At 45.8% G+C, this 27,438-nt stretch overlaps 2 protein-coding genes and 1 long non-coding RNA gene across 5 annotated transcripts in view; 2 read left to right on the top strand and 1 right to left on the bottom strand.

Annotated features, from left to right (window-relative positions):
* sugct (succinyl-CoA:glutarate-CoA transferase) overlaps positions 1–16,454 on the bottom strand; it is a 67,101-nt gene extending 50,647 nt beyond the window's left edge. Inside the window, exons 1-12 of one of the 3 annotated variants that reach the window (XM_080865530.1) lie at positions 16,231–16,454; positions 14,967–15,015; positions 14,812–14,885; positions 14,650–14,735; positions 14,394–14,444; positions 14,208–14,328; positions 12,445–12,536; positions 11,322–11,465; positions 9,272–9,367; positions 3,070–3,141; positions 2,869–2,966; positions 1,247–1,349 (exon numbers count right to left, since the gene is read on the bottom strand). In XM_080865530.1, the coding sequence (XP_080721656.1) occupies positions 1,247–1,349; positions 2,869–2,966; positions 3,070–3,141; positions 9,272–9,367; positions 11,322–11,465; positions 12,445–12,536; positions 14,208–14,328; positions 14,394–14,444; positions 14,650–14,735; positions 14,812–14,885; positions 14,967–15,015; positions 16,231–16,354 (1,110 nt within the window). In that variant the 5' untranslated portion in view covers positions 16,355–16,454. Of the gene's footprint in view, positions 1–1,246; positions 1,350–2,868; positions 2,967–3,069; positions 3,142–9,271; positions 9,368–11,321; positions 11,466–12,444; positions 12,537–14,207; positions 14,329–14,393; positions 14,445–14,649; positions 14,736–14,811; positions 14,886–14,966; positions 15,016–15,174 lie in introns of all 3 variants that reach the window. The other 2 variants (XM_080865531.1, XM_080865532.1) reach the window with 2 other exon arrangements.
* Positions 16,455–16,611: 157 nt separating this feature from the next.
* On the top strand, positions 16,612–21,161 carry LOC308386195. Its single transcript, XR_013969745.1, has 3 exons — positions 16,612–16,748; positions 16,949–17,036; positions 20,883–21,161. It is a non-coding gene; the product is annotated as an uncharacterized lncRNA (long non-coding RNA).
* A 430-nt stretch (positions 21,162–21,591) lies between these two features.
* LOC308385296 (uncharacterized protein) overlaps positions 21,592–27,438 on the top strand; it is a 46,968-nt gene continuing 41,121 nt past the window's right edge. The window contains exons 1-5 of the mRNA XM_080864136.1: positions 21,592–22,269; positions 22,703–22,804; positions 23,291–23,532; positions 23,637–25,081; positions 26,345–26,817. Coding sequence (XP_080720262.1) covers positions 22,205–22,269; positions 22,703–22,804; positions 23,291–23,532; positions 23,637–25,081; positions 26,345–26,817 — 2,327 coding nt within the window. The 5' untranslated portion in view covers positions 21,592–22,204. The remainder of the gene's footprint in view (positions 22,270–22,702; positions 22,805–23,290; positions 23,533–23,636; positions 25,082–26,344; positions 26,818–27,438) is intronic.

Raw genomic sequence — 27,438 nt, 5'->3', positions numbered from 1 at the left:
GTGAATTTGGCCAACGGTAGAGATTTTGACTATACCGCTCTACCGCGATAGCGCATGTTGATGGTGTCATCAAGCTGCGCCTGTTTCAATCAAAAGCATTGCAGCAGCCGCAAACAATATCATCTGTACGTGTTGCCAGGCGACAGTAAAAGCAAAGAGACGAAGCACGTTTTGGAATATGAGGAAAGCCAGAAACTGTGCTTCCTCCACTTCTGTACCATTGATTCATTAATGCTGTATTCTAACACAGCTGCTCTATTCCCGTGTTGTTGCAGTATATGAATGAGTAATCTCGTATTGTGGATGGATTATCTCAGTTGTTCTGACTGAAGTTTGGTCCGTTTACAGCATCCTACCATGCGATTGCATTTGTCCCTAACCATCAGGAACCTTCACGTTAACTTTTATCGAGTGGGAAAAAGTTAGCGTTCATCCTCCAGCTTCACTGTGTTTATTATGCTAACATAGCTGTGTAGCTAGCGCTCACATAGCACATCATTATATAGCAGCTAGCCCAACTTCAGTAACCCTACAAACGTCACTGCTGTTTAGTTTCCTGTCTTCATTTATGTTGGAAGTGATAGCAGAGCTGTACGTTTGAATTTTTCAGAAATCTCTCAGTCAGAACATGCTATATCATGTTTAGGTGGAAGCTAGCGAGCTAACTTCCTGCTAACTTCTAACTCCGTTAAATTTAATGAATCCTGTTTTCATGGATGCCTGGATGTTAAACTTAATTGTTACACCTGGTAAAGCTGCAACGCTGATCATTGTATTAAAGATGAAAGAATTTAGACAGTTTTTAACTCTCAGTGATGCTGCAGTGTTCGTTTGGCTTTGGGACCTGAAGCAGACGGAGTTTAGGACCCAGATTCCTCCACGAGGCTCCTGACTACGGTAGCTGTAATGGTCCAACAATCCATCAAGCGGTGCGGCTTCGTAGCTTAGCAAAGTCGTAAACATTTTTTGACAGATTTGTGAGCGCCGTGTAGCACATAAAATCGGTTCGAGGTCAGTAAGCACAACCAGAATTCATACATAAGGCGCTCTGTCGATTTTTGAGAAAATTAAAGGATTTTAAGTGCGCCTTATAGTGTGTTAAATATGTTACACACAAGAAAAGAATATATCGCGATATATATCGTTACAGCACATGCTTCAAATTATACCGTGATATGGATTTTAGGCCATATTGCCCAGCCCTACTCCACTCAACCACAGACGGAGGATGAGTGTCGTCACTGACCTGTGGCTCGGAGAACACTTCTTGAATGCTGTTGATTGGCCCAACTGGAACACCTGAGCCCTTGAACTTCTTCAGCCAATCAGCCGTGGTCTCCTGCAGGAACCTGACAGACAGATGAAGAGGATAACGTTTACCTAAAACATGTTCTGATTGGTCAAACTGTCCTGTCTCTTCATCACTGTTCTAGGCCGATCGTGGCTCAAGAGTTGGGAGTTCGTCTTGTAATCGGAAGGTTGCCGGTTCGAGCCCTGGCTTGGACAGTCTCGGTCGTTGTGTCCTTGGGCAAGACACTTCACCCGTTGCCTACTGGTGGTGGTCAGAGGGCCCGGTGGCGCCAGTGTCCGGCAGCCTCGCCTCTGTCAATGCGCCCCAGGGTGGCTGTAGCTACAATGTAGCATCCCATCACCAGTGTGTGAATGTGTGTGTGAATGTGTGGATGACTGGATATGTAAAGCGCTTTGGGGTCCTTAGGGACTAGTAAGGCGCTATATAAATACAGGCCATTTACCATTTACCAAGGACCTCAGGGCTCCCGATGATGATGACAGTGAACAACTTGGCAACCACGTGGAAGAAGAACTCTTTTTCAACAGGAAGAGACACCTGACAGACACCTCCCAGTGTGTGTGTACCTCTGTGACAGTGTGTGTGTGTGTGTGTGTGTGTGTGTGTGTGTACCTCTGTGACAGTGTGTGTGTGTGTGTGTGTGTACCTCTGTGACAGTGTGTGTGTGTGTGTGTGTGTGCGTACCTCTGTGACAGTGTGTGTGTGTGTGTGTGTGTGTGTGTGTACCTCTGTGACAGTGTGCGTGTGTGTGTGTGTGCGCGTGTGTGTACCTCTGTGACAGTGTGTGTGTGTGTGTGTGTGTGTGTGTACCTCTGTGACAGTGTGCGTGTGTGTGTGTGTGTGTGTGTACCTCTGTGACAGTGTGTGTGTGTGTGTGTGTGTGTGTGTACCTCTGTGACAGTGTGTGTGTGTGTGTGTGTGTGTGTGTACCTCTGTGACAGTGTGCGTGTGTGTGTGTGTGTGTGTGTGTACCTCTGTGACAGTGTGTGTGTGTGTGTGTGTGTGTGTGTACCTCTGTGACAGTGTGCGTGTGTGTGTGTGTGTGTGCGTACCTCTGTGACAGTGTGTGTGTGCGTGTGTACCTCTGTGACAGTGTGCGTGTGTGTGTGTGTGTGCGTGTGTGCGTACCTCTGTGACAGTGTGTGTGTGCGTGTGTACCTCTGTGACAGTGTGTGTGTGCGTATGTGTGTGTGTGCGCGTGTGTGTACCTCTGTGACAGTGTGTGTGTGCGTGTGTGCGTACCTCTGTGACAGTGTGTGTGTGCGTGTGTGCGTACCTCTGTGACAGTGTGTGTGTGCGTATGTGTGTGTGTGTGTGCGCGCGTGTGTGTACCTCTGTGACAGTGTGTGTGTGCGTATGTGTGTGTGTGTGTGTGCGCGTGTGTGTACCTCTGTGACAGTGTGTGTGTGCGTGTGTACCTCTGTGACAGTGTGTGTGTGTGTGTGCGTATGTGTGTGTGCGTGTGTGTGTGTACCTCTGTAACAGTGTGTGTGTGTGTGTGTGTGTGTGTGTGTACCTCTGTGACAGTGTGTGTGTGTGTGTGTGTGTGTGTGTACCTCTGTGACAGTGTGTGCAGCAGCTGTTTGCGGTTCTCGACTCTCAGCTTGTTGCTTTTGTACTTGGGCTCCTCCGTCAGCTCCGTCAGCTCCATGACCTGCAGATTTCCACAGACAGCAGAGAGTGAGTGGGAGAAACATTCTTCAAGCCAGCTGTTTCCGTGGTAGCATGTCTGTGTCCGTACAGGTAAACGGACTCACCTGGCAGACTCGGACAAACTGCTTTTCATTGCCCGCAGCCACAACGATGTGCCCGTCTTTGGTTTTGAAGCCCTGAAAGAAAAACACACAACATGAACACAGCGACGTTTCAGTCTGATAGAAACCTCTGACAGCACGCTCACAACCGCACACGTCTAACCTCTGACAGGCTCTTACATTCACGTCCATACCTCTGCTCAGCTTGTGTATAATCCAAAATGATGAAGCATGAATATTACTGCAGCTAGACTTCCTCCAACATAAATATGAACGTGTTTTCTCTTGTGCGGAAGTTGAACGCGCTCCCCTCCATCTCTTCACAGGTTACTGCATGAGTGATGTGGGCACTGCCTTAAAGCTGATGGGACACCTCTGACTTCACGTCTGCTCAGCTTTTGTTTTTCACAGGTTCAAAGTGAAAAGACGCTGGGACAGCCTGGCTGACTGAGCTGGACTTCAACAACTACATCGATGTGCTTCAGGTCAGGTTTTTTTCACTGCAGTGCAACATGTTTGTGTTGTGCTGCAGATGGCAGAGCACGAGAGAAGAGCAGAAACTCGATACACTAACACACGATCAAAGAAATAAGTTTCAGGACTCCGGTAGAACAACTTCCCAGGACTTTAGGAAGTTCTGAAGCAGCAGACGCTGACTTTGTGCTGCCGACTGTGGGGAATAAAATCATTTTCATTAAGTCGATGCTTCCCAGCAGGTAGATATGAAATTTACTCTGATTAAATAAAAGGTGGTGAGATCATGAAGGATCAGCGTTAATAACCCGAAGCCCACCAGAGGAAACCTCCTCAAAAGGCCAGCCGATGGAGGCCTTCCTCCTCCTCTAATCTCCCCGCTCATCTTCTCCTCCTCTTCCTCGCTCACTGAAGTGCCTGTAATAAAAACTCTTCACCACATGAAAGCAGCAGCAGAGCAGCTGTCATACATCACAGCGCACACACTCGGCGGCGGCCACGTCCCGCTGCGCTGTGTGTGCATTCAGACCACTAACCCCTCAGTCACACTGCTGCTTCGGTTTCATCTCACCCTCCAGGGAATTGTGGGTAATGCAGTCCACACAGGGCTGCGATGGGACATTCACCCACAAAACCTCAAACAGTCCTCAGAGAGGTCGCAGCGGGCGGCTTCTGCCCCCTGCTGGCTGCAGACCTGAAGCTGCTGACCTTCACATATTTACATTTTTTAATTTTTAGGCTCCTCCAGCTGCTAGTTTTAGTTTCAAAGGACATTTCCTGATGTTCCACAGTCGCTGCTTTCATCTACTGCACATGTGCCAAACACTGCAGTTCCCCTGATGTCCACCAGAGGCTCCGGCAGCGAGCCAGTCCCCTTAAAACGTTGGAGCAGAAATAAACACGTTTACAGCCTGACACACAAACTGTTTGTTTACTCACCTGTTTAAGTTGTGTAAAGTTTGCATTATTGGGGGCGTGGCTTCTTTGACTGACAGGTAGATGCTACCGCATGTGGTTTCCGAGGCTAATTGGCAAAAAGAAACTGATGGGGTTGCTAGCACCATCCAGCGTGCTGAGTCAACATCACCCAGGTTTGGATTGGTCCGTGTTGAACCAGCACGGTGTGTTCGGTTTATTTCACAGCCCAGTGCATCGTGTCTGTGCATCTCTCCAGCCGGGACAGCCGATGTTTGTCTGAGCACCTTTGACTTTGGTATTTATCGACTATCTGTAAGAAATGGTGCTTTAACATGTCTGTGTGAACTAGAATTTATTAGAAGTTTCTTTCATGTGCGGTCTTGTTTTCATTGTTTGAAGTTTTATCCTAACACAAATGTAAATTCAGAATTAGATTCCACAGTGTGGACACGCTGTAGCTCTGAGTGCAGCTGTAGTCCTGGAAGTCCTGCTTCTCCGACAACTCGTCTGCAGACAGATTATCGTCCGAGTTCAACCTCCGATCCTCTGAAGTCTCCTCTCTGGCACGGCGGATGTCTCTGTTTTTTTGAAATTGAACCATCTCAGAAATCAGATGTGAACTTAAAAAGCGTCGACAGGGGAACGGATGGCTTCTTCAGCTCTAACATCTTCCTCGCAAAGCCGCAACCACAACACCAGTAATTCTGTTGTTCCGACTGTCATGATCTCCGGAGAACCCGTCGGCTCCGCTTTCATCTCTGGCGGCTTTGGGGGTGGGAGGAGGGTGAGGGAACGCTGCATTGTGGGTAAGCCGGTTCACACGAGGATTAAAACAGTGTCGGACGATAAAGCTGCGGCTGGTTAGAGATGGTGACCACAAGAATCGAGCCGCCAGAGGAAGGAGAAAACATCACGCACTGTGTGTGTGTGTGTGTGTGTGTGTGTGTGTGTGTGTGTGTGTGTGCGCGTCCACATGTGAGTCATGACCCTCCATAATAACAGCAACATCTCCCTCAGGCTGAGTCAGTAATGTGAAGCAGACTGACGGCGGATAGAAAACACGAGTGAATGTGAAGAAGTTCTTTATTTATTCATTTCTACTTATCTGACAGTAATAACAGTTAATGGTTCATTTTATTGAAATGAGTTCCAGGAACCCGAAATGAAGAAAACATCAGAGTTAAGGACTTTTAAAGATTCAGGTGGCTGGATCGAGCAGGGTCCGAGCGTGGGGTCAGGTTCAGTTACAGCTGAATGTTAAATCTGAGGGTTATCTTCCTGTTTTACAAACCCCAGCCAGGGTTTGAGCCGTCACTGAGGAAGCTTCATGCCAAAGAAATCAGTTTAGACTTTAGAAGAATTTAATGCTCACAAAGACAAACATACAAAGTTGTCTCGGCTTTTCCATGTGTGAAGGACTGCAGAGGGAAGCATCATCAAGAAATCCAAAGACTGTCACCGAGAACAGACCGGGCAGAACCAAGCAAAGATTTCAAAACGAGTGAGTCTAAAGAGCCCAGAACCACTGAAGAGACACTCGTGGATGACTCAGCCGAGTCGGGAATCGCACAGGGATGCACTGAGAGGCTGCAGACCGGGAAATAGTCCACTTCTGCATGTCGCACTGAGGTATGCTGACTCTATGCAGATTCTACAGACTGCAGTGTACTTTGGTCAGATCAGATGAAAGCAGAGCTTCGTGCACAGAGTTTGGAGAAAGGAGACGGGCTACGACCCAAAGGAGCATCCCCACAGTGAAGCACAGTGGTGGCAGTATGTTCTGGTGACAATTCAGTGTCTGGGAATCTCATCGAGGTGGGAGGAATGATGAAGATAGAAGGATGTGTGATCGCTCAGGAGACGACTGCAGGCTGTTACCCAGCAAACAGGACACACTGCTGACCGTTAGCATCAGGGAAGCTAATAAGTTTTTGTGAAATCATTTTGTTTTTGCGTGCAAAGTAAAATAATCTAAGCAAACAAAATAAAACTGGCATGTTTTAGAAACACTTTTAAAAGTAGTCAGACAGCAAAAACAATACAAAGAACTGCAACACGTTAAAGAGACACGAGCCTGATCCAAGTCAACGCATCGTAACTTTAAGACCTACCACAGAGCCAAGTCTGCCAGAGCTTATCTTTATATTTTACATGCTGTGGAGCCATTTTTGGGAGCATTTCAAGTTGCTATACATCAATACAACCATTATAGCCCCAATTTTATTAATATTTATGCTTTAAGTTCATAGAAACTACATAAATTGCAAAACAGTGCAATAAACTACAAAAAAAAATTGAAAATCATTTTTGTTTTTATTTGCATATATTTCCAGTTTTATTCCTCAAAACTGTAAATACAAAAAAGTTGCACAAAATAGTTTCTAGCCACAGGAAATTTATTTTGAGTGTCTTCAAAGTTTTATTTTTGAGATACACCAATTTTTATGCCCTGCAGGGAAAACCAAAATAAATATTATAATGCTAATTTGCAAAAAAACAGCGTGTGCATGAAAATAAACTATTTCCAGCAGTGCAGTTTGAGTTCTAAGCATCCCAGAAACTATTCAGGGAAGCTAAAAGTCAAGCATGACTTATAAAAACACCAGTATAGGCTTATAAGGCCCTGAAAGTAAAAAACTACATTTTCCGTGAAAATGATGTCACTTCCGGTTTCGGGCAGGTCATGGCGGACACGCGATAGTTTGCGCTGGCGTCTATTCCAACGTAGGAGGTGTTATGAACAGCTGATCGGATCGGCAAAGCGTGTTTCTGGAATATTATGTTTATGTTGCTGCAAATACTTTTTACGAAATTTTGCAAAGCTATATGTGGAAGGAAACCGTGACCGAGCACAAGCTGATGGCATAAGATGTAAGTACAACTCCTCCGGTTTCATATGCAACTAAAATTATTGCGCTAGCTTACACGGTTGCAGTTGTACAGGGATTTAAAAATAGTTACGCAAAACGGAGCGTGCCCGCTCCGACCGGTCTTACAGGTTACAAGCAGGTTAATTATCGGAGATGCTCCGACTGAGCTGATGCTGTTGGAGTATGTAGAACATAGTTTGGGAGCTCGTCCGGGATCTACTTTAACCTCCCTGTAAATCTGCCCATTGCCACGCCCACCTCGTCATTAAGTATTCTTGTCAGCTCAAAGATGATTTTTAAAAGTCTCTGAAACAACTTTGTGCTGCCTGACAGCAGTTTTCAGTTCAATATGAAACTCCGTGAAGCAGGAGCGGTTCCAGCTGCTGCTTCTCTTTATTTAGTTTTATATTTTAATCAGGGTTTCCTGCATGGGTTGGTTTGTGTTCAGTCTGCATCTGCTGATTTCCATCCAGCCAAAACCCCGAGCGCTTTGAACCTTGCAGAAACAGATAATTCACATTTAACGACACCACAGAGAAGCCGAGGGAGAAGAGAAACAGCTCTAACTCTGCTCTCTCATGCTTTTATGAACCTTCAAATGTGATCAGGAAAAGAAACTGTCATTTGTTACAGTGACAGCCTGGAGGATGGACACACTCTGTTGATATCAAGAACCAACGCGATGGCCTCGAAGAGACGTTTGTGACCTTTAAAGTGGTTTAAGACAAAAAGTGCAACACGAGCAGAGCCGCCTGTGTGGTTGGTTTGAGGAGAACTGGAAATCACTTCCACCCAGGCGGCAGTGTGACACAAAACGTTTAAGATGACACTAATCACTTCTAATTGTTTGATAATTGTCCATCTGATTTATGGCTCAAAGCTCGTCCTGCTCCGTCCTTCTCTTGACGTCAACTCTCAGGACTTCCTCAGATCTCAAACAGCTCTTCCTCTGACAACGCTCACGCCTGAGACTCGTATATTTGGATGTTAGAAGCTCTGAGAAAACTCTCAGATCCGTAAATCTGCACCAACAAAGCTGGAGGGTGTGGCCGGAGAGAGGGAGGTCAGAGCGTGCGCCGAGACCCTGAAAGTGTAATTCAGCCCATCTTAGTCTGAAGCAGTTTCTGGCGTCAGAGACGTGTGTTCCTCCCGCAGATGCAATAAAGTCTGTTAATAACAAACAAGCTCACAGAGTCTCCTCAAGCCTGGAGGGAAACTGTCAAACACACCAGAACTACAGCTGGCAGAGACGCTCAAAGAGACACCAGAGAAGAAGAGCCACACAGTCAGCTGGCTCACGGCTCGCCGACCAATGACGCGCTTCGATCATCCGGCTGAGGCGCGTTTTAGAGGCTAAACGCTGTTAAACCGTAACATCGCAGTGACAGAAGAGTGGACACGTCTGTGGTAAACTCTGGTTTGTGACTCTACTGTAGCTACATGTAAGTGCTGCTCTTAAATGTTCCTACAGTAGAGTCTGTCTCCTTTCCCAAAGGTTAAAGGTCAAACCACAACACGGCCCTGAGAACTACAACATGCTTACTATGTAAGATAGAGAAACATGTTTCTGCTGAATCAGCAGGAAATCACACCATAATTACTCCTTTGTTTCCTATGAAACCTGATTCTAGTGCAGCCACCTGTAAGTATAACAATGACACTTAAACTCTGTTTAATTAGAAAGGACTGACTGGCCACATTATAAAGTTCAACCCTTTGTTCTGCTGCCGTCGTCACAGCTGAGATCAGCTCATCATTATTTAATATTCGTGCATCACTTTTCAGTTTTCTTCTGTTTTCCTGACGTCACCGTTTTATTCTTTTATTATCTAACAATGTTGATTCAATGTTATATTTCCTGAGGTTTTTTCTGTCTTTTCTCTGTGTTGCAGGTGTGATATCAATAAAGTTATTGTTAGATAGTGGCCAGTTGAAGGTGTTACCTGGTAAGGTACGATGCTCTCGTGGGCCGTCCCCCAGCGCCTCGCCTCCTTCCCCGCATTCAGGTAGTTAGCAGCAATATGGCTGAGACAGGAAACCTGAGAGAGAGAGAGGCGGCAGTTACACCTGAGCCCGGTCACACGGGCGCTAACAGCTGATCTCTCCTCAGCGTGCACACCGAGCCGCTCACTGCGTCTGAAGAGCTGCTGCAAATATCAGCAGCGTGATGAAGGCACATCATGGATCACACTTACAAACATGATGATGAAGCTGCAGAGTTTAACACGGTCACCGAGTCTGGAAACATCACGGTTAGTCAGGGTCATGAATTTATAAAACAATTATTGGACCCTGTCAGCTTTATTTCACCAGCAGGTAACGATGAGGTTAAAGCTTCTCCAACGTCTTCACCGACACGCCTGCCTCAGCGAGTCACATGATGCTGTGAGGTGTGCGTGCTGCTCACAGACACCTGAAGGGTTACTTCAATATTTCCCTTCATCAACTTGAATCAAAGAATCTGCACTTCAGCCACATCACGATCACCTGACTCAAACTGCAGCGAGTCGCTGCACAGACGCTCGTGGACGGTTTCTGTTGTTCTTCTACAAACGAAGCTTCAAGGATGACCCCCCCCCCCCTCCCCTCCCGGGTCAGGGTGCTGACAGGTTTTTATCTTCTTATCAAACTATTCTTCTGCATGACACTGACTTCCTCTGACTCACCACGACTGCTTCAAGCTGAGCTTCAGACTGTTTGACTCTCCTGCGCCTGAAGCTCTGTGGGACCTGCAGGCAGCTCGTAGCGGTTCCATCCCCCGACGCTCACACGCTCCACACGGATTCGGATCAGAGCGCTGTGCGCGCTCATTGTTCGCACTGCGGCCGGCATGCCTGTGGTTGCAGCACTTCAGACAGGAATGCAGTGGGATTTAAGAGGGGGATTGTGGGTATTTTATTTGTAGCAGCCTCAAGACTCGACCGCAAGGATCAGAACCTCACAGCCTTGTTAACCAATCACAGGAGGCGTGCTACAGATTGGTGTATGCAGTCATATTCATCATCATCCTTCATCGTGAGTCCAGACTTCAGGTAACATTTCTGTTCATGGGTTAAATTTAAAGGTTGGAGCTCAGGATGCTGGTTGGTGTTTGTTGGTGGCGTTTATGAATCTTCTTGGCAGGTCGGTGCTGAGGAGCACGGACGCTGCTCCGGTCCCGCATGCTGGACCAAAACTCAGCGAGACACACGTTAACTTTTATCCACATGTCATCCCATCATCTGTCCCTTTCTGTCCAAACACGACCCCGCTGAGCTGCCCAGCGCTTTCAGGCCGAAGCAGCTGTTTCTGCGTGTTTGTTTCTAAACTGCAGACTGAGACTCTCTGCAGGATCATAAAGTCCTGAAACGAGCTGAACTCGGTCGTATCGCAGCGCCTTTCCCAGCCAGAGAGGTGAAAAATGAGAATGCAGAAAACATAAAACATGCCTTTAAAAGCAACACTGTCAGACAAGCAGCGCGTCCTGACACTGCAAATCAAACGCACCCCGGGAGGTGCCGGGTCCAAGCGGGACGCGGGTCCCGTCCGTCTCCGAGTCCGGGTGGTTGCAGGATTAAGAATCGCTCGCTTCATTTAAACAGTCAGAGAAACACTGACGCGTCTGTTTAAACTGATCAGGATAAATCACAGGCTTGTTCCAATGCCTCCACCTTCCTGCTCCACACACAGCTGCAGCGACTGCTTATCTGCACCGTCACAAACACTCCATCGATCAGCCAGCCTCAGCGCTTTCATTTACCAGCTGACCCTGAACACAGCGCCGTACCTGCTGCAGGTAAGAGCGTCTGCTCAGCTGATGTGTCCTGAGGCTCTGACTGAGCTTGTGTGTCACCTGAGTGGGTTTCAGCTGCCAGCTGAGCGTCACAGCGCCCCCACCTGTACATCACTTCCTCTCAGCACCTGGAGTACCCGCTGGTCTGCTGGCGTCTCTTACACTGCATTCACCTGTGGAGAATACTGAGAGCTGATTGGCTCATCGTCAGGTGGTTTTACCTGTGATGACAGCAGGTTGCAGTCGATGTGAACTCCTCTGCCCGTCTTCTGCCGTTGCAGCAGGGCGGCCATGACAGCTCCGTGTGCGTACAGCCCCGTCGCCAAGTCCGTCATGGCGACTCCCGGACGCACCGGGTCGCCGCCCTGCCAGCAGAAACAGAGGATTATGGGAGATGATCCAGAAAGCTGACGTGCTGTGAACGCGTCAGAGTCAGTACTTCCTGTCAGTGCTGAGATTTACAAGGACTCATTCCAGATTAATCCTGTGCAAAAGTCTTGAGCCACCCCTCGTTTCATATACTAAGGAAATCTGTCTCATTATTATGTATGAAAGTACAAACACAGGAAATAAGGAACGCTGAGTTTGCACAACAACAAGCCTGAAGCTGAACATTTGGTGTGAGCATGTTTGTTTCTATCTGTGCCTCTTTCTGTAGGACAGGGCTGTCAGAGGTCTGCAGGCCTCACTCTGCTAAAGAGGATCAAGTGATGTGTGGGAGTAAAGAGCCTAAAGGTCACATTTAAACCTGGTGTCTGTTCTGTGCACAACACTGGTCGTCCCTCGAGGAAAATGCTCGGGTACAAGGACTGGACTGAAGGTGAGACATGAAGCAGCCAATGTTTACAGAAGAACTGAAAGAGCTTCAGGAAGCTGGAGCCACTCAAACAATACAAGAAGTTCTGGCTGCTTGGAAGGAAAACAGAGAAACGAGGGGTGAGTCAAACTGTGAGGACATAAACTTTCATTCAGTAACTAGTAAATCAAAGATGAACTCTAAACTGCTTCAACATTCTTCATCTGTTCATGACCGTAAGTTTCATGTGCCTGGCTTTTATTTTGAAATAAAATATCTGCATCCTGAAGACTGTTTCACAGTGTTTACATTCTCAGCTACGATGACGAGCCAAGAAAATGTTTAACATTTTAATTTGAAGTTCACTTTCTGCACTTCCTGCGTGCTGATATTTCTACAGCCGCGTCGCAAAGTTCTGTAAAGTGAAGCCAGACATCAGGTCAGAGTCTGACAGTAACATCACAAGTGTTTCATTTGTAAAGACATGGAAACCTGTTCATGCTCAGCAGGATCAGGACGTTACTGAGCATGTGCGGTCTGAGTCTGACCTCGGGCCCGGTGACGTGCATCATCCCTGACACTGCCGAGGCGATGGAGTCGTACCCTGGACTCTGAGCGTGAGGACCGGTCTGTCCGTAGCCTGAGCGCACACACACACACACACACACACACACACATTACTGCCTCGGTGCCAGTGGTCTGGTTTCTCTCTGACCTGAGTGAAAACACAGCAGGGAATCAAACCATCGGCCTCTCGGCGTCTCCTCTTACAGGAAAACCACATTCCAGCTGATGTTGAGTCTGCAGCTGTGACTAAACAACAAGACGGATTTCCCAAACAGTCCGAGCTCAAAGCTCGCTTTATATCAGGAAACAAAGAAAAATCCCACAAAGACTTTGAAAATGATAAGCAGCCACAGACAGCCTGAGAAACAGCCGTGACCTCCGAGGCTCGCTGAGCGAACATCTGCAGGAGAACGATGTCAGTGCGCGGCTCCGTGCACGTCGTACGTGCACATCTAAACATCTGTCCTTGTCGTCTCTGGTGGGGTCGAGCTTTTCATTCGATCACACCTGAAACCAGCGACTCGGACCGTGAACTCATCAGGAGTGTCTGCTGACCTCAGATCAGCTGAGCAGTATACTCTGTTCCCCATAAATGTCTGTACAGTCAGGCTTTGCTCTACGAGTCGCCCCCTGCTGGACATTAAAGAACATGCAGGTTTTATGTCCATGTTTTGTGAAGCGCCTGTTTAAATGTCAACGAGCTGATGAACACATGGAAGATCCACACTCTGTGGACCGGTTCTTCCTGTGGAAGTGACACCAGAACTTAAACCTGCTGCTGCTCTTTGCTCTGCGGGACAAACGTCCAGGACGTCGCTCCGAAAGCTCAGGATGAAACCAGGCCGTAAATCTGCCCACTGCATCCAGCTGCTGCAGCTTAATGAGGCCTCCTGGGTAATGTAGTTCATTTCTCCTCAATAAAGGACGGGAGGGGCTGGAGCAGTGAGAGCGACACGGAGAGGAATGAGGGCAAAGGACACAAACAGGAAATGGAAAGAAAACAGAAGAAAGGAGGCGGAGCAGAGAGAATGAAACTCCTTCATCGTTTATGTCGCTCGTTTATTCTCAACACATTTTCCATCAGCTCTCCTGACGGACGGGTTTTAACGGCACTCTGCCCAAATCCTCGCTCCACCCTGCAGGGTCACAGCTCTTTACTCCACCCGAGGAGTGGAGTGAACCTTATTAGTGCTCGTGTGGAGAGGAAGAGTCACCCTGTGGAAGAGTGACACACAGATTCCTGTTTGCAGACATCCATGAACTTCCTCTGAGCAGCTCCACCCTCCCCCCTCTGCACGTGCTCAGACTACCTCCACCTCTCTGACTCTGAGCTGTCCTTCTGTCACACTCGTCTCCACCCTGCCTGCTCTCTGTGGCTGGTTGACCGCAGGTATTTAAACTCCTCCACCTTCACCACCTCTGCTCTGTCTTGCTTCTCTTCTCTGCAGAGCACACCTCCACCTCTCCTGTGCTGTAACATCACAGCCTGCAGACAGGAAGCAGAGCGCTCCGGCAGGAAGTCTGTTCATACTGTGGAGTCTGACCCCATCTAGTGGCTCAGAGGGAGAACTGCAGGAGGTGGAGGTGTGTTTCCACAGCTCCTAAATCCATCAATACTGGACGTTCCACAGTCCTTGAATCATGTGACTTGAGTGGGTGGAGCCTATCAGCTCCATTTTTCCACTCCTTTAAAGGTTCCTCAGACACACCTGGAAACACATGTAAGCCTGTTAAAAACTGTTACCTGTTATGGAGCAGTAGACGAGCCGAGGGTTGAGTCCGCTCAGCTGCTCGTATCCCAAACCCATCTGACGGAGTTTCCCCGGCACGTAGTTTTCCAGCAGCACGTCACACACTCCTGCGAGCTGACACACAACCAGAGAGTGGAACAGGCTGAGGCAGAAACAGAGACCTGGTCACTGTGTCGTACCTGCTGGACGATCTGTGCTCCTCTGGGATGTTTCAGGTCCACGGCGATGCTCTGAAATCACAGTTCATCCCAAATTATCCCAAACACGGATGAAGCATCGGCGTCAGGTGAGCGAGGGAGGCTGACGTTTGACATGTTTGCTCTGTTTACAGCTGAACACCTTCCAGTTTGCAGACTGAACCCTGTCAGAGTCCTGCTGATGCTTAAACTGTTTCTAATGAATGTGTTTGTGCCGACTCGGCGCTCACACACCAACCTTCTTGTTCCGGTTCACGCTGAGGAAGTAGGCGCTCTCTGACGCCACAAACGGAGGACCCCAGGCTCTGGTGTCGTCACCTGCACCTGTTTGACAAAACGCACAAACACTATCCCACAATGCTTTGCTCACAGCGGGGCAGGAATGAGGCCCAGCGCTCACCTGGTCTCTCCACTTTGATGACCTGGGCTCCGAGGTCTCCGAGGATCATGGAGGCGAAGGGCCCGGCCAGAACTCTGCAAACATGAACATCCACGTTAGTGCTGAGCCTCCACACTGCCAACAACTCAGAGTGTTACTGCAGCGCTCACACTCACCTGGTCAGGTCCAGGACTCTGACGCCCTCTAGTGGCCGAAGGGTTTCACCTGAAATTCAGACGAGAATCCCAAAGAGGAGGAGAGTCAGCTTTGGTGTTCCTGACAGGTAGACAGTGTTCCTGCTTCAGATGAGAACAGCTGAAACTCTGTTTGAGCTTTGTTAAATATCTGTGGGCCAGAGGCGGCACACCTGCGGGCCGGACTCACTCTGAGTGTGAAGTGAAAGCACAGATCAGCCTGACAGCAGCTGGGTTCTCAGACCCAGCAGCAGAAGTGTAAAGCAGGAGGAGCAGACCCCTCTGCATCCTGCACATCTTCTCTGGTTCGTGTTCAGAGCTGCTTTAATTCCTCATGTCACAGACGCAACAGGGTGAAAGCATTCCTTAGATTTTAGTCCACGTTAACATGACATCACCATGACATCATTATCCTCCACATCCCAAAGCTGAGGTCAGCAGCAGCACTGACGCTCAGGTGGTGCTGACAGACCTCCACAGCATCACAGCAGCAGGCTGAGCTCTGACACAGGCAGGACGGATCCAGGCTTTAAACTCTGAGCCGAGCACAGCAGGAAACCTTTCTCCATCTTCTGCTGTCTGTTTGTGAGTCTGTGTGAGCTGCAGCCTCAGCTTCCTGTTCGTACTCACAGGAGTGACACTCCTCTGACCTCAGCAGGTCACTTCCTGCCAGACCTGCTGCTTGCTGGATGTGAGCTCAGGGATGTCTGTGTGGAGATCTCAGCTGAGCAGCAGTTCCTGAATCACTCAAAGTTCCCTAAATCTGCTCTTCATCATGATGCACCGAAATGCTGCCTTGCGATAGGCTGATTAGTGTGCACCTAAAGTGTACCTAATAAAGTGGCTCGTTAGTGTATTAAAAGCATAATTACGTTATTGTAAATGATTGCACACCCTAATTATATTTGGATCACCCTTTAAAACGTTCTGTGTGTTTATTATTCCAACGTTCCCGCTTTTCCAGCCCGCTGACTGGGAGGTCTGTTTGTTGGACTCAGCGGAAGTGGAGCTGCTCTGCGACAGCTTCACACACCTGAGCAGACTTTGACCAACAGCAGGTCAAAGTTCAGAAGTCCTTTCAGTGTAACACGCTTCGGAACATGCAGGCTCATTTACCTGTGTGCACGCCTGCAAGGTTTGATCATGTGAGCAGCTGTTTGTTACCGATGAGCCGATCGGTCCTGTCACCGGATACCTGGACTGTTCGGCTAATATTAGCCGGCTAGCTTTAGCAGCAGGGCCGTACCTGTCCGCGTGCTGGACTCCCACCGCCCGCCCCCCGGGCATCTCAGCGGCTGCAGCGGTGACGCGATACCAGCCGGAGAGCGAGCCCCGAGACGGCGCTTCAGCACCCCGACACACGCAGACATCGTCCACCTGTTAGCATCAAGCTACACGAACGATGCTTCCGGCCTGAGCCTTTCAAAGTAAAACTCAGCCCAGACCAGGGGCGGAGCGGGGGGGTGGCTTACGGGGCTTAAGCCCGGGTTGTTTTGTCAGAAGCCCGGGGTATTTTGGAGTGTAATTTTTTCATAGTTAGATGTCTGGCTGACAACTGTATAAAACAAAAAGTACACACAATATTCGAAGCACATAGTGCACACTGTGGGAATTTACGACTGTGCGTGAATCCCCCCCTGATATTGGTATGATCCAAGCTCAGGCACTAAGCGACTGAGCGAGGGGGCGGGGCAGCTGCTGCCCGTGAGTGCGCTGTTGGAGAGACGGAGCCAGCCATACTAAGGAGAGCTTAAGTTTGACCAGGTACCAAAGCAAATCATTCGTACCGTACAAATAATGTAAATATGACGGTGCATCACGAAAGATTGATATGAAACTGATCACTTGACCAATATTACGTTACTTGCTCTTCAAGTGAATCAACAAATGGCGAAATGAAAAGCCGAACAAATGCTATTTTTTTTTAGAGTCTTAGCTTACGTGTGTTTATTTCATATTTTCAGTTCTTACCCTCCCCGACTAAATCGGTTTCAGTTATGCACTGAAACATAAGAATGGACATTCGAGGGTTCTTTCAAAGAAAAAACTCAGGTAAATGTTATTTTATATATTATGCTTTGTATGTTGTTCAGTATATTTCTATGCAAAACGAGGGATTTCAGTACACAGCAGGATATTCACATTTGTAACCAGATATTTACATACACTTTAGGGAGAAAACATAAAACATTTTTACTGCACAACATCAATTTAGAGTAAATTTTTGTTTTAGATAAATATTGAAATATATTTTGAATTAGTTAAATTTCAGAATAAAGAGAGACAGAGCTATTTTTATCACTTTCATCAAATTTAGGAGTACATGTACACTAAATTTATTGTTAATTAATAAGAAAACTCCAGATGATTCCATTCTGAGCTGAAGAAGCTTCTGATAGGTTAGTAGAGTCCATGTGAGTAAACTGGTGGCACAGCTGTGGATGCATATAAGGCAAAACACAGAGCCTGTTTCTTTGACATGGGAAAATCAAGAGATATCAACCAAAACACCAGGAAAAGAACTGTGGAGCTCCATAAGTGTGGCTCAAGTTTGAATACAATTTGGTGCCATTTGCAATTAAGAAATACAGATAGTTTCTCTCTTTACTCTTAAAGTTAACAAATATGTTTTTATATTTATCAATCTAAAAAAATAAACATTTAGTCTGATTTGATGTTACAGTTAAAAAAGTGTTTTTATCTGAAGAGTAAATATCTGGTTTCAACTGTATATTTGATGATTGTCAGCACAAAGAGGGAGAGAGAGGAGAACGAGGACAGAACAGATGAACAAGAGCAGGTGAGACACACATGTTAGTCAAATGGTTGTTTACCAAAAGTATAACTGTATCATAGGTCCTCATGTATCTCGTACCTAGTGTTTCTTTTTAGGTTTGTTATTTTTCAAATTCTGTATTTATTAAGTTATGCAGGCTTGTTTGCACAACAAGGCTAAATAATTATATGAACTTTTCTCAATCTAAATAGTGGACTTTGGTAGAATTAAAAAATAAGTGTAGTGCAGGTCTATGATGATTTTTAGTGCTATCATCTAGTTCTGATTCTGGTTCTGTCTTGGTTAAGTCCTCAGTAGTCCTGATTTTGAACTGTTGTAGTCCTGTTTTAATTCTGGATCAGTTCTGGGTCTGGTTGAATTGGGGTTTAGTCCTCGTGTCTTGATGCAGCCCTGACCTTGTTCTGCCTTGCTGCTTAATTAAAAAACTAGTTTAAGGTGTCCTGCACATGTGATATATATTTTTCCCTATATGAAGTCATTCTTTTTTGAACAGAGCCTATTAATCTTTCAGTCATTTCTACACCCCCCCCCCCAAAAAAAAAAAAAAAAAAAAATCCCACATGCATACTACTCTTTGGGCTAAGCCCCGGGTGTTTCAAATGTCTGGCTCCGCCTCTGGCCCAGACGCAGTCTTATGTATGTCGGCTGTTAGGACTCGTTTCAGAGCCGTTTGTGGATGTTTGGCTTTGAAAGGCCCCTAATATTGTGACGTGGAATATCAATGGTTGTAGTACACCAATTAAAAGGAAAAAAAGTCCTAAGCTATCTTAAGTCCCGTAGTGCAGATATAGCATTTTTACAAGAAACGCATTTTGAAAATGGAACAGAAGCCCTGAAAATGAAACGAGATTGGGTTGGGAAGGTGTTTCATAACTCTGTATCTAGGAAAAGCCGTGGAGCTATAATACTTATTAATAAGAAAATCAACTTTGTACCATTGCGAGAGTTTAAAGATACTGAAGGACGAGTAATATGTCTCCAAGTACTTATAAATGGTGCGAAAGTAATACTATGTAACATATATGCCCCAAATAGGGAAGACCCCAACTTTGTTGCCAAAATAATTAAGATATTAGGTGATTTTGAGGGCCAGATTGTGCTGGGAGGAGATTTTAATCAGGTTCCGGATCAGTATTTGGATAGGAGTGGTGCAAATCTAGGCCCTAGTACAAAAAAATAAATCTGCAGCAGCTATCTTTAAAGAGGAAGCCGGGTTGGTTGATATCTGGAGACTAGTACTTCCTTTAGAAAGGGAATATAAGTTTTACTCACATTCTCATAAAAGTTATTCCCGAATTGATTATTTTTAAATATCTAGTTTGAGCGCTGATCTGGTAACTGTGATATAGGTATGATCATATTATCAGATCATGCCCCAGTAGAACTAAATATAGACTTACAGGTTGAGAAATATAATCGGGGCAGGTGGAAACTAAACCCAAGTCTTTTACAGGATGAACAATTTGTGGCAGCATTAAAAGATGATATTAACTTTTTTTGGGATGTAAATATTGGGACCACAGAAAGATTGGCTACTGTATGGGACACCCTAAAGGCCTTTATTAGAGGCAAATGTCTGGGATATAGTTCAAAGAAGGCAAAAGAAAGTAAACAAAAAATACAGACTTTGGTAAAACAGATAAGTCATTTGGAAAAATAATCGGCAGAAAATTATGTAGAGAGTAACTTATGCCAATTGAAGTTTAATCTTCATGAAATTTATAATAAGAAAGCAGAGTATGCATTGTTCAGGCTTAAAACAAATTTCTATGAGAATGGAAATTATCAGCTTTCAATTTCAATGTGTTAGAAAAATGGACAGAATACTTAGGAATAACACTTAATCCGAATGTCGATGAGATTATGAATGATAATGTAGGAAAACTACTAACTAGGATTAAAACTAATTTGGAGAAATGGAGCAAGCTGAACTTGACATTATGGGGCAAAGTAAATACGATAAAGATGGCAGTAGCTCCTCTGATCAATTATTTCATTGGAATGATACCAATTTGTATTTCACCTCAATTTTTCTCAAGATATGATAATATGATAAAACACTTTCTTTGGGATGGTGGTAGACCGCGGATTAATCCTGGTCGACTGTACCAACCGAGACAAAAAGGAGGTTTATCCCTACATAAAACATTATAGCATCTCATTTGAGATGTTCAAGCTGTGTAAACACTGGGCACCTAGACTGGGTTCTAATGGAACGTGAACTGGTCTTTCCATTCACTCCCATTGAGGTGTTGGCTCAAAAACCGGACAATAAAGGGAATAGAGTAGACGACCCTATTTTAAAGTTTTCAAAAATGGTGTGGCAAGAGGTTCGCAAGTAATCTCTCCCCATACTTTCAAAAATATGCACCACTGTGGCTCAACCCCAAAATAAAAATAGGTAAACAAACACTTTATTGGCCACAGTGGCACAAAAAGGCATAACATTAATAAGTGACTTATATGAAGATAACATGTTTATGTCCTTCAATGATTTGACAGTAAAGTTTAATTTGGAAGGACCCGGCCATTTTTGGCGATATTTACAAATGAGAGACTGTCTGAAAGATAAAATAAAATTGTCTCAGGAGAAAAATGTCATAGAGAATTTTTTTGTACTTCCACCCTTAAATGCAAAGGCATCAAAATGGTATCATTTATGTCATTGGGTTAAAAACAACAGATGTAAGTCTTAGAAGGGCTTGGGAAAAAGATCTGGATTGTTCCATCGATGAGGGAACATGGGATTCAATTATTTCTGAAAATGGGTTCTACATTAGGGAAGCTAGAGGCAAATGTATTCAATATAAAATTCTCAATAGGTACTATTATACACCAACGAGACTTCATAAAATGGGAACCAGTAAAGACGACCTGTGCTGGAAGTGCCAAGAAGGAAAAGGTTTGTTAGTACATGCTTTATGGGAATGTCCACTGGTCTCCCCAATATGGGAAAATGTTTTAAAATATATGGAGGGTTAAATTACCTAGATCACCAAGACTGTGCCTATTGGGGGACAGAGGTGAGGTGCCAAAGTCAGACAAAGCAGGCTTTAGAGTGTTAAGCACTGGGATTGTGAAGTGTGCTCGTCTCATTTTAGCACTTTGGAAAGACCCTCGGACTCCAACCCTAAAAAAGTGGAAAATGACTGAAAATGCTGCATGTGAGAAAATGCTGGGAAGACTGAGCAGTAAGACAGAGACTCTAACAGAACAATGGGACCGTTTTTTTTTGTTGATATGGGCCTACAACATGAAGACAATGTGAGATACAGTATGAATTAAGAATTAACTGTGTGTGCAACAGTTTATCTATTTATTTATTTATTTTATTTATATTATCTTTATATATTTATTTAATTTTCTTCACTGAGTGTGGTTTTTTTGTTGTTTTGGGTTGTTATGTTATGGTTTTCTTAATTGTTCAAAATAATAAAAAACTTTAATTAATAAATGGCCCCTAAGCTTCTGTTTCATCTCACAGAGCTAAACATCAGTTTGTCTCTCAGATGAACCTTCGATTAATGAGACAAGAAACAAACATCAATAAAACCACTTTAGCCGGATCTGCGTCCTCGTCGGGATGGAAACGTTTAGATTGGTGTCTCCGTTACTGTCAGCATTTATTCTGTTTACCGGTGGGGAGCAGTAGCACGCCCACATCTCGATAATCGACCTTATTCCAAAGAGGAAGAAGAGGAAGCCGGATCACGTGACCTGTTGGCGGTCAGTTCAGACCCCGGACTCATCAGGACGACGTGGATCCGACGCGGAGGCTGGATGGTGACCCCAAACTGACCTCCTGTAAGAGTATCTACTTGATTGATATGTCATGACAAATGCGCGAGCAAGAAAATAATCAGAGCAAATCATTTCACGTGCGCAACTAAGTTTGGCGCGCGCAGAACTCGGCAGCCGCGCGCACGTCAGTGCAGACGCTTCAGTAGAATCATTAACATGAAGTAATCCAATGACAGCGGTCACCGCACAGCAAACAGTCACTGTCAATAATTCATTCAGCGAACTTTATTCTTCACGTTTAAAATAAATGCCGTTGAAAACAGTGTAACTCGGTTTAACGCAGGAACCTGAAGTGTCCACAAAGTGACCAATCACATTAGGACTACGGGGGTCCGCCTCCAAACTGCCAACTTTATTTACACGAGCGGGATTTCTCTCCGAGCGCAGGGAGCGCGACGCTGCAGCAGCGCGTGGAAAGCAAAGCAGACGTTCGCGGGTGCACGAGGGCTTCTTTGTGCGCGCGGCTGTCGAGGTCTACACGCGCGAAATTTAATTACGCGCATTGTTACAACATAATCATCATCCCGTGGGCCGTGGAGGGAAGAGTCAGGCACAACACCCGTGGGTGCAGAGCTGATAGCCTGGGATCACTTTACTCTCTCCTCTCAGAGTGAAGACGGTGATGGAGGAAGAGGAGGGAGCAGAGGAAGAGCCTCCGTATTTCAACAGTGACCCTGAGCCTCCAAAGTAAGAGTGCGCTGGGTAATGACGACTGTAACAGCTGATATACCTGTGACGTCACATGGATCCTGTTAGTGTAGCTGTTTGTTCACACTGACTACTAAATACTTTTACTTTGAAATGTCAGGCACACTTACACATGTCACCAAACCAGACACACATCAGGCGAACAGTATGTATTCATATGTATTCACTCACCAGCTGCAGGAAACAGAATCAGGTAAGGTCCTCAGGTGAAGCCTGAGTGTGTGGTGTTTGCTGTGACTGGGAAAATCGGGAGGCCTCCTTGTGTAGCGTCACCCAGAACAGTAGGAAAATACTCGTGTGGACAAACAGTGCAGATCAGGTTTTTATTATTTTCACTTTACTGCAGGAGGTCGTTTGACTGTTGTTAGAGCGATACAAATGAAAACGTGTGTGTGTGTGTGTGTGTTTGCAGAGGTCAGAGGTCACAGTCTCCAGTAACATGCTATCTGTCCGTGAGGAGTCACTGGTCTCATGAAGAACCTCCATGTTTCAGCAGTGATCCTGAACCCTCAAAGTAAGAAGCAGTTTCTTCTGTAGCATGGACTGATGGAGTCCGTCTTGTTCAGTGAATCATTTACACGACGATCCATGAGTGCGACCTTTAAACTGTCTGTGTGTGAGGGGAGAATGAAACCAGACAACAGAAAGGCACAAGTTAGAGAACAGATTCCAGCGTGCTTGGAGGGGTGAAAGGACTTGGTCTGAATAGAGCCTGAGTGATGAGGGTCACTTGGCCCATGGTGCATATTGGTGGGTGGGCAGGGAGTGAGTCTGGAGGTGTGAGACCTGATTGACCTGAGACACTGACCAGGTCAATCAGCTGGTGTGCAGGGTCACCTATGATGGTCCTGGTTTACCTGAGACAAAACACTTTTTCAAACACAAGTTTCTCCACTTTGACTTTTCTCTGTGACCATCAGAGCTTCTGCACAGTGTCATCAAATCTGCATGTTTGTCACTGACAGTCGATGATTTTAGTGATAAAGAAATGTGTTCACAGAGAGAGGAAGAGGAAGAGGAGCGGTGTCTGTGAGGAGGAGCAGCTGTCCTGCTGTGCTTTGTGTCAGGACGTCCTGAAGGATCCAGTCTCTACCAGCTGTGGACACTGGTTCTGCAGACAGTGCATCTCCTCATACTGGGACCAGTCTGCTTCATCAGGAGACTCGTCCTGTCCCCAGTGTGGAGAAAGATCCAGAACCAGAGCTGGACTGCAGACAGCCAGTCAGAGCAGCTGTGTACAAAGTAAGACTGAACATCTGTCTGCTGATGGACTCATTTCTGAAAACTGGACTTCTTCTTGTTGTTCAGACATTGAAGAGTTTTCTTTCTGTTTTTCTTTCTGTCAGCAGATGTTGGTCTGCAGGAGGTTTTAGATGAACATAAGATCAGTCTGAGGAGGAGATGTGAACATGTGACTGAAGGAAGTGATGCAACAGGAAGTAGAACCCTCCTCAACACCATCTACACTGAGCTCTACATCACAGAGGGACAGAGTGAAGAGGTTCATACCCAACATGAGGTGAGGCAGCTGGAGACAGCTTCCAAGATGGACGCCCTCCATGACGCTCCAATCAGGTGCCAGGACATCTTTAAAGCCTTACCTGACCAACAGAGACCCATCAGAGTGGTTCTGACCAACGGCGTGGCTGGTGTTGGAAAAACCTTCTCAGTGCAGAAGTTCACTCTGGACTGGGCAGAGGGCTTGGAGAACCAACATGTCAGTGTGGTGGTTCTGCTTTCATTCAGGGAGCTGAACCTGATCAGAGATGAGCAGTACAGTCTTCTGGAGCTGCTCCATGTTTTCCATCCAACATTACAGAAGGTCACAGCAGAGAAGCTGGCTGTCTCTCAGCTTTTGTTCATCTTTGACGGCCTGGATGAAAGCAGACTTTCATTGGATTTCACCAACAGGAAGCTGCTGTCTGATGTCACACAGAAGTCATCAGTCAGCCAGCTGCTGACAAACCTCATCCAGGGGAATCTGCTTCCCTCGGCTCTCGTCTGGATAACTTCCCGACCCGCAGCAGCCAATCAGATCCCTCCTACATGTGTTGACAGGCTAACAGAAGTACGAGGCTTCACTGACGCCCAGAAGGAGGAGTACTTCAGGAGGAGATTCAGTGATGAAGAGCTGTCCAGCAGAATCATCTCCCACATGAAGACATCCAGGAGCCTCCACATCATGTGTAGAATCCCAGTCTTCTGCTGGATCACTGCTACAGTTCTGGAGCACATGGTGACTACAGAGCAGAGAGGAGAGCTGCCCAAGACCCTGACTGACATGTACTCACACTTCCTGCTGGTTCAGACAAAGAGGAAGAAGAACAAGTACCACGAGGGACATGAGACGAGTCCACAGGAGCTGATGGAGGCTGACAGGGAAGTTCTTCTGAAGCTGGGGATGCTGGCGTTTGAACATCTGGAGAAAGGAAACATCATGTTCTACCAAGAAGACCTGGAGCAGTGTGGTCTGGATGTCACGGAGGCCTCTGTGTACTCAGGAGTTTGTACAGAGATCTTCAAAAGAGAGTGTGTGATCTTCCAGAAACCAGTCTACTGCTTTGTTCATCTGAGCATCCAGGAGTTTCTGGCTGCAGTCTACATGTTCCACTGTCTCACCAGCAGGAAGACAAAGGTGCTGAGGGATTTTCTGGATATCTGGAATGACATCACATCGCTTCATGAGTTTCTGTCAAAAAGTATGTTGAGATCCCTCCAGAGTAGAGCTGGGCGATATGAGATTTTTTCATATCACGATATGTTTTTTTCATTTCAGGCGATAACGATATCTATCACGATATAAGCCAAATAACTATATTTGTAAGATTTAAATGTGCCGTTGCTCACAAGTAAAATGTGAAATAATCAGCAGCTTGTTTTTATTTAAATATTTATTTCCCATAATAAGTTCAACAGGGTAGATGTACTTAAGGAACATGAGACTTTTTCAGATAGATAAAGGCAAATATTGCAAACTACACAAAAGGCAGCCGCTAAAGCGTTTAAGTTTCAAAATAGAACAAATGAAACAGACTAAATTGTCAATTCCACTTAGAAACAAAATATTAATTCTAAAAATAAATCTTAGTTTGTTTTACAGAAGAACAGACAAAACTGACTAACTTTTGTCAATATCAAATAAACTGAGAACTAAAAGGAAATTCTCAATCTCTCCTTGTTGTATAGCTGAGCTTTTCAAACAGTTACTTTAGTCTGACAAAAGCCGAATGACGAATCAGCGCTTCCAGTCAGAGACTGAGGCTACGTCCACACGTACACGGGTATTTTTGAAAACGGAGATTTTCTGTTTTTGTTTTAAAAAATAATCCCGTCCACACATAAAGGCAGAAATGAAGGAAAACGCTGCTATGAACATGCCAAAGCAGCAGGTGGCGCTAGATTCCTAACCGTGCAGAAATGTTGGCCAATCAGAAGTCTAGAAGCCTCGGTGGGAAAAAGTAAACAAAGCTGGGGCATAGAAGCAGAACCGAGTCGTATGTGTGGACGGACAGTAACTGTGTGTATATGTAAGCATTTAAACACTGCAGAGAGTAGAATTAACAGTATTGTAGAAATTCATTTCACCGAAACAATAACGTGGCGCACAGTGTGACGCATGCACCAGTTTATTGTATTTCCAGACTTGCTTTCGGCACATTTACAGTGCACGCTACTGTGTTTTTGTCAGACTTGAAATAGCCGAAATACCTTCACACTACGGAGCTTCTATGGCTCTTCCGTTTGACAATCTCTCCGGCATTGGAACCATCATCTGTTTTCTCTTCGGTCACGCTCGGTTGATTTTTCCAGTCGGCACACTCATTTCCTCCATTACGCGCTGGCTGCTTCCCAAACAAACACACGTGTGGCTTGGCACTTGTGCTGTACGTAACAAGTCACGCGACGTGACGCTGCGGCTGTGATTGGTTCGGCTCTGCGCTACTTAATTTGGATTGGCTGACCTTTTTTTTTTTTTTTTTTTTTTTTTTTTTTTTTTTTTTTTTTGAGGACAAGAGCGGCGAAGTCTATCGCGATAGCTTAATTTCTCTATCGAGTAAAAGTTATATCGCGATACATATCATTATCGTTCTATCGCCCAGCTCTACTCCAGAGTAAAAATGGCCACCTGGACCTGTTTGTCCGCTTCCTTCATGGCCTCTGTCTGGAGTCCAACCAGAGACTCTTAGAAGGTCTGCTGGGTCAGACAGAGAACAGTCCAGGAACCATCCAGAGAGTCATTAAGAGTCTGAAGAAGATGAACAGTGATAAAATCTCTCCTGACAGAAGCATCAACATCTTCCACTGTCTGATGGAGATGAACGACCTCTCAGTACATCAGGAGATCCAAGAGTTCCTGAAGTCAGAGAACAGATCAAAGAGACTCTCTGAGATCCACTGCTCAGCTCTGGCCTTCATGCTGCAGATGTCAGAGGAGGTTCTGGATGAGTTGCACCTGCAGAAGTACAACACATCAGAGGACGGACGACTGAGACTGATTCCAGCTGTGAGGAACTGCAGAAAGGCTCGGTGAGTCCAGATGTGCTCATTAACATCCTTAATCAGTGTAGAAACACACCCAGTATATTTGCAGACTGTATTCCCTCTCCCACCATATTGTGGGCTCTGCACCAACATGGCGAAGTGTCACTTAGAGAGAATTTGAAATTGTGCAGCAGAAGTTAGATATTTTTGTCTTACACCTGATGTGATAATTCTGCTCTGTGATTGCAACATGATGTAATTCAGCCAGGGGCCCGTTCTTCGTACCTCGCTTACTACATCCAAGATCAAATCATCGCGCCAACTTTGAGCTCGCTAATCCGGTTCTCCGAACACACCTGTTGTTGACGATTAGTACAGCTGGATGAAGTAATGTGAGATCACTGGGTGGCTTAAAAGGGCCTACGCATCGATAGTAGAAACATTGATCAGCAACCCTTTAATTGGTCGTCGAAAATGTCGAAGGAGCGCGCTCGGTATTTTTCGGCAGCAGAGCAAGAACTCTTGATTGAGGGATTTCAGGAGTTTCAGAGTTTAAACGCAAGGGAACACTGCAAAGGCTGCAAAAGCAAGGAGAGAGGGCTGGCAGGAAGTTGCTGACAAATTAAACTCGTAAGTAATTTAATAATAATAATAATAATGGATTGG

Source organism: Rhamphochromis sp. 'chilingali' (genome assembly GCF_963969265.1).
Source record: "Rhamphochromis sp. 'chilingali' genome assembly, chromosome: 18".
In the NCBI taxonomy this organism is placed as follows: Eukaryota; Metazoa; Chordata; class Actinopteri; order Cichliformes; family Cichlidae; genus Rhamphochromis; species Rhamphochromis sp. 'chilingali'.
This window is presented reverse-complemented; position numbering and strand designations above follow the sequence as displayed.